This window comes from Takifugu flavidus, chromosome 16 (assembly GCF_003711565.1).
Source record: "Takifugu flavidus isolate HTHZ2018 chromosome 16, ASM371156v2, whole genome shotgun sequence".
In the NCBI taxonomy this organism is placed as follows: Eukaryota; Metazoa; Chordata; class Actinopteri; order Tetraodontiformes; family Tetraodontidae; genus Takifugu; species Takifugu flavidus.
Window position 1 is genome coordinate 10614281 of NC_079535.1, and position 12665 is coordinate 10626945.

The window sequence follows — 12665 nt, forward strand, 5'->3', positions numbered from 1 at the left end:
CCCCCAAACCCCAACCCTGCGCAATTGGACCGGCACGTGTCGCCGGGCAAACAAAGAGTATCACAGGAAGTCAGAGCGGAGAGAGGAAGAGGCTGGGTCGTTCCTTCTCATCTACCTCAGGTCAATCACATGACACAGGCAATTAGAATAAAAAAGCCGCGGCGGATTTGCCAATTAGCCACGGTTTCAGGATATTTAGCCCGGATTCATTATCAGGTGATCGTTATTGGAGCGGGCAAAACAACATAGCTGCCCCTTCCCTTTCCCCGTCAGTGCATATTAATCGGGGTCAAACATGCGTTTGCCCTCCTGACCATCAGGCTGAGGGTTCACGGCCGCAGAGGCGTCGCCGAGCGATGAGAGAGAAGGGGCGAACATGCATGAACGCACCCACGCAGCCGCCTCCCAGCCGTGTCTGCATCATTAGCACATGGCTCTTCTGTGATGACCACACACTCATTATCCATAAACACACACACACACACACACACGAGTGACTGTATTCCATCACCGTAGCGCTGAAGCGGAATTCCCGACGGGCCTTGCTCGCGCTCAGTTTAATGGCGTCGGTTCACATATCAGACTGGACATTCAACAACAGACAAGGCGAAAATAGACATGAAGTCACGTCCCACATTAGAGGAAAAGGTTCTGCTTTCAAAAGGCTATTTATAGCACAGGAGCATCTGTCTTATAACAATGTAATTACAGGATGTTAACAAACATTCATGTTAAAGTGAAGAGGCACATGACAGGATTACGTACGTGTGTACGTGTGTGTGTGTGTGTGTGTGTGTGTGTGTGTGTGTGTGTGTGTGTGTGACACATCCCTACTCCTTGTGACAGTAACGAGCTGTGTTTATACCTGTGGCTATGACGAACTATCCTAATTATGGTAATGCTAACGTTTGGTGCCACTCTGGTTTCTGACAGCTGCCACCTCCCTCACCCCCACCTCCCTCACCCCCCATCTGCAATGAGCGTGCGAAAGAGAGAGAGGGAGAGAGAGGTCCTACCTTGCTGTGCTGAACAGGCCTGTGTGTAAAGTGGGAGCGACCATCCTCCAGTCCTACGTCCTTGGACTCCTCGCCGCCAGCTGCGGTGCAAACATCTGGGGGAAGAGAGACAGGACAGGGGGCGTCTGTCAATCAGCGAGTTTGTCGGGGTGGGGGGGGGGGGAGCAGTGGCCGAGGTCTGCCAGTTTGCGTGCGATTTCACCCAAACGGCCAAACGCTGCCTTTTATTATAGTGATTTCTGTTGCCGAGCGCGTTTCTACTGGCTGCAAAACAATGCAGTCAGACGACATGAAATTACAGGCAACTGCCAGTTAGATGAAAAATTACCATAACTATCTCGGTCTAAAAACAGCCATGGGACTGAGAAATGCTTGACATTTCTTAGCGAGGCCTTTGGGATCTCTTCAACTGAATTCTAGCATATATTCAGCAGCAACGTCGACAGGATTTGGCTGTTTTTTTACAGCATTTTAGGTCTGAAGGAGGACAAACGAACGGCTGACGCGCAGAAAGGTTTTATTCTGAACGCAGCCTGGGCGGCAGAGCGGTGTGACAACAATAGAAACCCCCCGCGGACGTGAACTTCTCAATTATTGCCATCCAAATGAGAGCGAGGAGGTTTACAAAAGATATCTTGTCATCTGAATCTGCTTCTCCCACTTTATCCGCGTGGATCCAGCTGAATTAGGCACTGACGGATGATTGCCTTCTAGGTAAGCAGTCATGGAGAACACATTGGTTCGCCCCTGCGAGCGTTTGCCTCCATGACTTCTGGTCTGCAGGGTTGGGATCAGGTGCCCTCTAGAGGCGGAGACAGGAACTGCAGCCAATTACTTTAATTGTTAAAGATTTTCTTTAGAATGCCATTCAGTTATATATGTGAACATTTGAAATAATACAGAACAAAATATATACACGTGGCTACCTCCTGGATAGATAAATAGCATACATGTGCTGACTTTACACGATCGTTTTTGACCCAACAGGGACGTAATTCTGTAATTGGCAGTGTAATCCCTTCCTACGCTGTTTCTTTTAGAAATGATTTCCTATATCCGAGGACCTTCGCCCAGGTCTGCCTACCTTTCACTGTCGCGATGAGCGAACGAGGCTAAACTGGCTATCGGCAGGATATCAGCTGGCACGGATGACCTCGCTGTTCACCTCTAGCGCCTCACGTCCGCCGCGTGCTTAAAGCGTGTCAACAGAAGGGTGTACGTCCGCGACGTTAATGAGCTCTGCGCCAACGCAGGAACCTCGCGGCCTTTCCTCTCCTCCGGGACGCGTTGAAGCTGTAAACTCCGGAGCCTTTTCTGCCTCTTTTGAGTTTAGACACAAGCGGAAAGCGTCTTTGAGGAAGTCAGGATGCGACCGCGAGCTTGACAGGAAGTGCATCTGCTAACTTGTGGCTTAGGCGACACTTCATCTTCTCATCACATAAAGCTGAGTTAGCGTGAATCCTAATGGGGGTACAACTGAACGTTGATAAGCCTGAAGCCCACGTGGGAGACGTGGGGAGACACATGTCTCTGTTCTTTATGGGAGAAAAACAACCACCAATGGCGTCCTGGAGTTTTTCCACATGGTTTAATCACCTGAAGATGACTTGGCTCGGTGGTGCTTGCCACCACCTTCCCTTTGCCGTCCGAGGGGAGGGGCTGGGTGTTGAGAGGCCGCGGCGGGGGGCCGGGGTCCGTCCCGCCTCAGGGTCAGGTGCAGGGTTTGTTCGGAAAACAGCGTCTGGATCAGGGTCAGGTCCAGGCCCGAAACGCTGCGGCCGTTCAGCACCAAGATCTCGTCACCGGGACGCAGACCTGCACAAACAAGCGGGTTTCAGCAGGTCTGGCGGGAATATCGGCGGCGTGGATCCGTTTGATGCGACCGTTGAGAAGCGGACACCTTCGTTAAACGCCAGTCCGTCTGGAAGAACTTCATTGACGCAAATCCTGCTGTTTTTCTGGCCGTCTATGTGTCCTGTTACGGCAAAGCCTGGTGGAAACGAGACCGGCGCGTTAAAAAAAGGAACATTTTAAGGAGGTAAACGTGAGCTGTGACACTCACCGAAGTCTCCGCTGCCGCTCAGCTTGCTCATGCGCAGCGTGAACACGCTAACCGGGACCACCTCCAACTGATCGCTGACCTGCGGGGCGAAACCGGCGCTCGTTAAATAAAGCCAACGTAACCACCTGCCGTGTATCAGTGTGCCGGTTCTCGCCCTCCTCACCACATCGCCGAGGGGCTCCGCGGGAGCGGCGTATCGCACCTCCGCGCCCTTTCCGCCGCCCCTGCGCAGTCTGAGGCAGTGCAGGCTCGGCTCCAGCTGCTTCACCTGTTTACACAAGAGCCCCTTAATATGCAGCAGCCTGGACACGCGAGAAATTAGCTGACGCTTTTCATGCGCCAGCGCTTTAGCCTGACAGATGCCGCGCGTCCGAGGTGTGAATTATTCACCAAGTTTACACTTACTGATGAGAAAACGCCGCCAACCACCAAAAGCCTTCGCTCAGGGGACTGCGGTGTTAAGAGTGTGTGTACAGTGGCATTTTAAAAGCACATTAAAACCAGAGCTGCTGCAACATATGTTTCCAGGAGCCTATATGAGCATTAAGGATTCAGTTTTAGTATATGGAGCTCTGAAGGAAAAATTGAGTTTTTCTAATTTTCATATTTAAAAGAAATATGTTTTTTTTCCCAACTAACCAGCGAGCTAACCTTGCAGGCCGCAGAGAGGAGCTCAGCAGCTGTTTGGTCTCTTCCTACTGGAAGCTGGACCGTCGTGCCGTCCGGCATGCTGACGCACGCCAGCGCCTCTGTGGCCCCGCCGGCGCCGTCCCACGCCCCGTCCTCGGGGGGCGACATGGAGTAGATGCTGGAGAGCACATCCAGCCTCTGTGAGGGAGGAAGAAAGGCGAGATGGACATCAGATTAAAGAGCGAAAACAGAAGATGGAGGTAAAAAGAGAGGGAGGCTGGCGGTGAGACTCTGTGGGCCTCTGACAGAACACTGATCAATACGGCTGCATTAGTTAAATGTTTGCTTCTGGATCAGAGACGTCGTACAAACAGACTTTCAGAAATGTATGTGACAACAGACGGCAGACATGGCGATGGCTGCACACGCAGGCAGATTCGCAGGGGCCGACTAGTCTAGACGTCCAGACCAGTTGCACGAGGCTCCTGCAGCTCTCCGGGTCCACAGCTTGAAAGTTTCATGTTCGTACAGTCGTTGATGGTATCGTTCAGAGCCAGTCTGATCTGGGTATTAAGGCGGGCGGTGCTGGTGGTGCAGTAGCCAACTGCTCGGCCTCACAGGCAGTCATTTAGAGGTTTTGGTTGCGACTCTGTGTCTCTGAAGGAAGGAAAATAGTGCTGGAGTGTCGCTGCGCAGACTGCAGACCGCAATTCCAAAAGACCTTGAGGGACGGCGCAGCGCCGCCGTGTTTTGAAGCCGAGGAAGTCGGCGATTCAGCAGTGCCGACAAATATTAAACAAGCTTGAACCAGAGACCGGAGACCCACAGAGGGTTCCCTTCCAGACAAACGAGACTGGTCAGACTGGTGCAAGCACAGACAAACAGAGGCAAACTTTTCCAGTCAGTCAAGGGACAGAAGCAGCCTTTAAAAACTCAGCTCCCTAATGTTTGTTCCCGTCTGTGCAGGTGGGCGGCGAACGAGGCCACGCTTGCAAACATGGAAAAGAACCGCTAAGTCGCCACGGCAACCGGTTGCATCACAAACCGGTGAACTGAGACTCGTACCGACCCCGACGGCTGACTAACGGCGCGTGACGGTCTGACAGAGCTGGAACCAAACCGTCATGTTCCCTGAATAGCTCCCAAAACTCCGGACAAATCGCAGGTGTGTACTCGATTTAGTCCAAACACTTCTCAATGTTTCCTTCAGAAATGTGGAAATTACACCCAACTTCTCCTTCCACCCGCCCCGGAGCTTCTAAAAATGGAATGACGGATGGTTTAATAACTGTTGTGGGAAAAGAAAAATGCCATCTGGTCATGTCAGTGACTGGGCAGCACCAGCTGACTCAAGTTAGGGAAATTTGGGGTTCCTCTTTCTACTTATATCTCACACACACACACACACACACACACACACACACACACACACAGACACTGACAATAATAGAACATGTCCCTGACGCGTGCTCCCGGGGCTTCAGAGGTGAAGCAGGGGAGGGTGGTGGCGCGTGGCGAGGAGGCGGCGGCTTGGAAAGAGATCAATTTGTGGCGGTGAGACTCAGTGAGCTCATGATAGCCGGCCTTTAATATCAGAAAGCAGAAGCTGGTCTGGGGTGGCCGGGCTTCGCTTCCACACAAGAACCGAGGGGGAAGAGTTTGGATTTCAGTCACTTTGACACACGATGTGGCACCTCAAGATGAGTGTTTAGAGTAAATTAAAAACAGGCACCTTCACCTTTAAGACGAAGATGAGGGGGGAAAAAAAAAAATCGATCAATAATCGCGCTGTCCTCGCCCTCTCGGCCCTCTGCGGCTTAAGACGTCTTAATCCTCGCTAAACTAAACAGACTCCTGTGATGCGCCGGTTTCCCTCATCCCAGCCGACTCCAGGAAAAGATCGAAGCACTCAGACGCGTTTCCAGACCCATTAAAGCCTCCGACCAATGAAGGCCGTTATTGTTATCCACAAACCATTTCCTGCCCCCAGTCCATTTCAAGGGCCTTAATGGGTCCGGTTTTAACACTCGCCACATCCCCCCCACGCGCGCGCACAAGCACGCGCACGTTAAATGAATCGCAGCATTCTTCGGATCTTCGGAGAAGCCATCTAAATCGGTCTGAAAGTGTCCATTATGCTTCATCAGTGTGAAAAATTAACAACCGCGCTTCTCGACGGATCGGACGCGAATTGATTTAAAGGCTGATCGCCGCTTCCGATGACGCGCAGCGACGGAGAACGGAGACTTTGACCGCCAGCGTAGTGGGACGTGCCATCGGATCTAATCCGCAGCAAGTATGAACATAAAAACCATTCCTAAAAATATCCCATCGGCTCCAAAAAATCCTCAATAATAGAAGAAATCCTTCAAAAAGAAAAACAATAACTGGCCACAGATGCATTGTGGGAGTAACTCACAATCTAATAACACAGATTTGTGCTCACAGAATAATCACACACTGGCAGGAGATGATTATATCATAAAACTGATCTGTCTCCATGAGACAGCGGTGAGTTTCCGCCTGTCTTGACCAAGCCGGGACATCACAACATCTTTCGTGGCGTCTGTACGCGGCAGCCGATAGTCTGGGCCAGGAGATGGTGCCACAGGATGGGTGTGGGGGTGGTGGTGGTGGGTTGGGGGTGGGGGGAATCAAAGATCTGTCGACGTTTCTCACCTCGGTGCTTCTGGGAGGCAACGTGTGCGTCTGGCCTCCCGCGTCGCCGTCGAAGATCTGAAACGGGGAGACAGATGGATTGACTCATGAGCGATTTAGTGCCCGGCCAGCTCATTAAAAACTACGCGCGGCGAGTGGAATGCTTTGATTGTGTTCAGTGTGTCTGTGTGTGCGGATGGGGGGGGTGAGTCTGTTTTAATCCCTCCGCCCCCCTCTTCTCTCCCGCCCTCCCAGTCCGTGACCTCCCAGTCTACCTTCGCAGGACTCCGACAGCAACGTAACCCAGGTTTAACACAAAGCCATCCGTTACATCCAAACACCAGCTCCTGCTCGGAAAGGGGGGGCACTTATCAGCTTATTGCTGTGATAGTTTGTCATCCGCTGGGACGGACATGACAGGCGGCGCCGCTGCTGACGGAAATGGAGCAGTTTGGTCCTGAAAGTGGCGTGAAAAAACCCCCACGATGCTCGTGTCCTGCCACAAACACTCAAACCGTATAAAAGTGTCTCACGGGGGTCGGGAATTGTTTGTCGTCCAGCTCTGGTCAATAAAGATCAGGGCTTTAATGCATCCTTCCCGAGCTTCCGTTGGATAAAAGAAATCCCATTTTCTTCCTCTATGATGGAAAGCAAGCTGCAGACTCCTGAGGCGCTTTGGTTTTAATCTTAATGAGACCTTTTACATATAACAGCAGGCGCCTCACATGTGCTGGCGTTGCCTGAGGCGTCCCTCTGAACACGTGAGGACTCTGCCTCGCTGTGCATTCTCCCTCGCGTCACGTGTGCAGCTTCACTGCTTCATCGTTCAGGAATTATGTGTGATGCCTTCACAATAAGAAAAACTGGCTCCCTCTAAGAACCCTCAGCTGACCCCACCCCCGCCCCCCACCCCAACATGGCTACATTTATAAAGCGTCTGTAAACACTGTTGCTTCATCCTAACCAGCTAATTTTAGAAAGCTTTACCGACTCTCCCACAAATCCTCAGACCTTCCTGGCCCGCTTCCCACAGCTGACCGGCCAGCTTCTTATTGTATACACGGCTCCCCTAAGACGGATGAGAGAGGAGAAAACTGGGAGGGATGGGGGGGTGAATAACTGCGGCAAAGTTGAAGAGCCTTGTGTCGTAGCGGCAAATGAGATTTAAGCTTAGTCAACATATGACTCAGGATGGAAAAGCGTGGAAAAAAGTCTGCGGGCTTGAGCATGTGGCATGAGAGAGAGAGAGAGAGGAGGAGGAGAGAGAGGAGAGGGAGAGAGAGAGAGAAGGAGTGAGAGAGGGAGAGAAAGAGAGGAAGAGAGAGAGAGAGAGAGAGGGAGAGAGAGAGAGGGAGAGAGAGAGGAGGGAGAGAGAGAGAAGGAGTGAGAGAGGAGAGAGAGAGAGAGAGAGGAGGGAGAGAGAGAGACAGGAGGGAGAGAGAGAGAGGGAGAGAAGGAGGGAGAGAGGGAGAGAGAGAGGAAGAGAGAGAGAGAGGAGGGAGAGAGAGAGAGGGAGAGAAGGAGGGAGAGCGAGAGAAGGAGTGAGAGAGGGAGAGAGAGAGAGGAGGGAGAGAGAGAGAGAGGGAGAGAGAGAGAGAGGGAGAGAAGGAGTGAGAGAGGGAGAGAGAGGAGGGAGAGAGAGAGAGGGAGAGGAGTGAGAGGGAGAGAGAGAGAGAGAGAGGGAGAGAAGGAGTGAGAGGGAGAGAGAGAGAGAGAGAGAGAGAGAGAGAGGGAGAGAGAGCTTGGGCCAAAGGAGAGAAGACAAATGGTGAGAGAGTGAGAGGAAACTCGTAGGACAGGGGGATACATGCAGGGCAAAAAAGGAGGAAAACTGATAAACGTGTAAAAGAAAAGGTAACACAAGATAAGACTGTTTGGACCTTTAGGCCGCCCACGCTCCAAACTCCTGCCTGGCCAATAAGATGCGAGATAAGGTGCGAGGGGCCGGTGATGAACACCAACAGAGGGACCACGCCGGGGTGACCCTTCACTCTAACAAACGCTACGTCAAAACGCGGCAGATGTACGGCAGCCAGCACTTTAACCCTTTTATGATTCCCTGATACCAGAAAGAAGCTCCAACAGTCGGCCTGGGGGGGGGGGGGGGGGACACAGAAAGGGTGTTTAATATTTAGCGTCGCTACAGCGGCCATCTGCTGATGTCTGCGGGGCCGAGAGAAGAGCGGAGGACGCCGTCAACCACATATGGCTCTCAATAATTCATGCGTGCTGCGGCGCCGCCTCAACCTTCTGCACTGGGAGACGGAACCGGGCCTCGTTAAGGCCGACTGGACTCCCCCGCCACTGATACCGGTACGCACCTCCACCCAGCTGCCGGCAGATGTGTGGCAACGTGCAAATTTGAATATGGGGGGTCAGGGGGGGGGGGGGGTTGCTGTCTGTGCGAGCTTGATAAGAAACTTGAGTGTTTAGCGGGGGGGGTCGTGGCTCGGCTTCAGATGGGCTCGGCTGGCTCGGGAAAACCAAAGTGGCTCCGCATCGACTTCACAGCGCAGAACGATGAGGATCCATTACTGTTAATCAAAACCACGCTCCCCCCCCACCCCCACCCCCCTTGCTAATGAACGTGCTAAAAGAACGCAGTAAATTCCTCCTGTGGTGGGACTGAAAATAGACCACCGAGCGGATTCTCCCGGGTCGGAGCTTCGGGGAACAGAGTGGAGGATTTCTGTGTGGGTAAATAAACAGCCAGCGTGAGGCTAATTACTAACCAGCGAGGTTTTAAGCTTCCCGGTCTGCACCTGGGCGAGGAATGCTCGCGTTAATGAGAGGTGCGCACTCAAACACGACATCTCTTTACGGGGGGGGGGGGGGGGGGGCGACGTCTGTTTAAATGCAGCGAGCATCAGACGAGCGCGGGGCGGCGGTACCTTGGATGCAGAGGGGCGCTTCTCGCGGCCTCTCTTGGTGAGGTTGTCGAGGCCCTTGAGGGAGGAGAAGAGACCTTTCTTGCGCCGTCGGTGCGTGAGGGACAGCGAACGCCTCCTGAGCGTGGCCTCATCTCTGGAACAGATCTGAACAGATGCACATATCAGGACTGGGATCGTTTAGCTCGACAGGAATTTCACCGGGAGTCTAATCTGTCCATCTTAATTAGGTTTTCTCCGGTGGTGCGTTCAGGACCGTCTGTCTGATGCCTTTAAGATTCCGCTTAAGAGGTCTTCGAGGTTACCGAAGCATCACGCACAAACGTGGATGCTTTCCCTCCAGTCCTTTGCTCTTTCACGCTCTCTCACCAGTGCGTGGAAGGAGGAGACGGAGAAGATTCCCAGGCGTCCCAGCGTGGTTTTAGTGGGCCGGCTGGCGAATGCCAGCAGGCTCTTGGGATTTGGCAGCTCTCCACCCTGTAGGCTGGCCAGGTAGCATCGCATCCGAAACAAATCCATGTTAAATCGCTCCAGGTTCTGCTCCCACTGCTGGATCTGATGGGAAGGAAAGATCGTTGTTTATTAAGCAGGTTTTTATGGATGAACGAAAGGCGAGTTTCAGGATTTTTTCTGGGGATGGGGGGGCAGAGGTAGAGGGGCTGGATCCAGGGTCAGCCGAGCACTTTTCATCAGGCTGCGATTGCTTGCAGATGTTGGTGAGGAGGCAAATTGCTGGGGGAGTGAAGAGATTTGAACACCAGCACAGTAAATCCTAAAATTGTTTTTATGCGAGTCCGGCGAGAGCGGTGACGCTGCGCAGGCCTTCACTTAAACCTCCGCAGACTTAATAGCCTGCACAATGTAAACGATGAGAAAGTGCTTATTTTGTTGGCTGGAGACTTTGTTTAATGGGGGCAGTCAAGTTAAACAAGCCTCCATAACAACTGACTTTAAAAGTTCATTTACAATAACGCCCCCCGCGGCGGCGTCCAATTAGCTCGCGCTCGCGCTGGGGTAATTCTTTGCAGAACCAGGACGGACTAGCTGCGCTAGCTAAACCCATGAACACGCCGGTGTGCAGGTGGCCTCTGTTAACCTGCCTCCCTTCAATGACATCCAGCCGATACTCTCATTCCAGACCTGAGGAATCTGGTTTGAATGCAGCCTTGCATTTGGAGCGTCAGTTATGCAAACAAATACCTGACCAACGATATTAAACAACGGAGGAGCCGCAAATCTAACGAGATCTCTATTACATCACCGGGATTTGTGGAATATTAAAGCCAGTTCTTGAACACATTCGCTCTGGTGCCCAGTGCCAACTCTTTATTGGAAACCAGGAATGTTTGACAGAAAATGAGCCTATTTCCACCAAAACAAGCTCCGCTCCGGTGCTACGGCCAGTTGCTGAGAAGCTGCTCGGTTTTCCATTGACTGAGAGCGAAGACGTTATGTCACTAGCGGCATCTCGCAACAGGAAACGGGGGAATCGGAAAGTAACAAACTCCCAAATGGCCTTGCAATGAATTCTTTAGCTAAGAGAGAATTCTATTTATACTATTTCGGATCCTTCTTTAGAGACAAAGACGCCTTTTGCTGCACCGATAAGATGGTTTTTTCGACAGCTTTTCTTTCTGCATCGCGCAGAATCAGGACGGTGAACATGTCTGGACCCCTCTGAGGAGATTCTCATCTCTCCTTAGTTGCCCTCTTTAGCATCTGCCCCTTCCGATTGCAACCTGATCTCGGTGCACGTTTGTGTGCATGAGCGGTTGCCAAAGCCGTTCTTCAACAGCGGTCTCTTGGAACCCACTCTTGCCGACACGGGCGGGGGCAGGGGGACATCAAAGAAACCCCGTCACAACCTCAAATCTATCATCCGCCTCGGGGAGTCTGCATCAGAGCCCGTCACAAACTCCTCTGACCTCGCTGTCTCTTGTTCTCCTGACTGATTGTGTATCTGCTTCCAATTAGCCTGAATCCCACCTCGGAGTCAGGTAGTGACATCGCTGGGGCGAGCCGTCCAGCTTCATAATAGCATTTTTTTGACCGCTCGGGGTGACACCCCCTCCAAAATGGCCACCTACAGCAGCAAGTAGCCGTCACAAAGGAAACACACACACCAGTAGATTCCATGTCGTTGCTGGAGGTGTAAAAAGTTTTGTTCCAGCAGCATTTGTTGCAGAAATTCCTCCACATTTTTAAATTGGGCTGTTGATATAGAGGTATTGGTGGGGGGGGGGGTTGTAACTCTGCCGTATGCGGACATCGCCACAGCGCTGGGGGCTCTGGATTCTCCCGGGGGCTGAGAGGAGGAGGCTAATGCATGGAGAGCCCATTACTAGAAACATCTGGAATCCCCATTTGATGCTGGGAGACAGAGCTGATCTCTGGGGCCCCGTGAGATGCGTTTGGGGAATGGTGCATTTAGGACGCTTCCCCCCACCCACAGATAAAAATAAAGCATATGCTTGTCGCCGCGGTCACAGAGCCAGAAACCCAGAGCGGGACGCGTCACGTGGTTCCTACACACATGGCGTGGAATACTGACATCCACCGGGGGGAGGAACGGATCATAATTTAGCATGAAAAGTTCAGATGTCACACCACATGATGCATCAGCACATTCACGCAGATCTACTGTCTCAGGGGCCCCCGCTGCTGTCGTTTAATGGTATGGAAATGTGATGGGGGGGGTCTCCACCGACGCCCGCGGCTAATCCCACTCAGTGGCGCCGCCGTGTCGCTCACCTGGTTCTCTATGGCCTTGCGGTTTTTGGGGTTGCTGACAACGGTCAGCTGCAACTCGGCCATCTTCTTCATCTTCCCGTCCATGTCGATCTTCTGCAGGAGGCCGCGGACCTGGCTCCGCAGCAGGCGCACCGTGTCCTCCTTTCCCTGGCGCTTGGCCAGTAACGAGGCGCTGGCGGAATGGATGGCCGTCACCCAGTTTTCTAGGTCGGTCTGGTTGCTGGCCTGCGAGGGCAGAAAGGAGGGGGGAGATTTAGAGGCGAGGCCGATATTTCTCCCCACAGGTTGAATTCAGATGTGACAGGTGACAAATCTGCTGGCGCCGCCAAAGCCCGGCTGTCGAGTTATTCCGTCATACATCACCGGGAGGCCGTCGGGTGGCGAGCGGGGCCTCGCCGGATCAATATGAGGGAACCTGATTGATGCCGAGGAAGCGAGTGTTATAAAGTGATTAAATCACACAATTGCTTCCCAAGTCAAGTATATGATTATTTCTCCGTATAAGCGAAAGGAAATTTGGGAAATGGGAAATGAGCTGAGCCTCATTTAGATGTGCAGATGATTGAAGCTTACGAAGCAAAAGCAGTGGAAAACCGTCTTCCCAGCTCCATGTTCCACATCCCCTTTTGCCTCTGGGGCCCTGTCAGCTCCACACAGAAC

The 12665-nt window shown here is 52.5% G+C and overlaps 1 protein-coding gene across 1 annotated transcript in view; it reads right to left on the reverse strand.

Moving 5' to 3' along the window:
* tiam2a (TIAM Rac1 associated GEF 2a) overlaps positions 1 to 12665 on the reverse strand; it is a 45253-nt gene that overhangs the window by 13218 nt on the left and 19370 nt on the right. The window contains 10 exon segments of the mRNA XM_057059413.1: positions 1017 to 1111; positions 2613 to 2831; positions 2917 to 3006; positions 3079 to 3157; positions 3242 to 3346; positions 3730 to 3906; positions 6388 to 6444; positions 9258 to 9401; positions 9624 to 9809; positions 12006 to 12230. Coding sequence (XP_056915393.1) covers positions 1017 to 1111; positions 2613 to 2831; positions 2917 to 3006; positions 3079 to 3157; positions 3242 to 3346; positions 3730 to 3906; positions 6388 to 6444; positions 9258 to 9401; positions 9624 to 9809; positions 12006 to 12230 — 1377 coding nt within the window.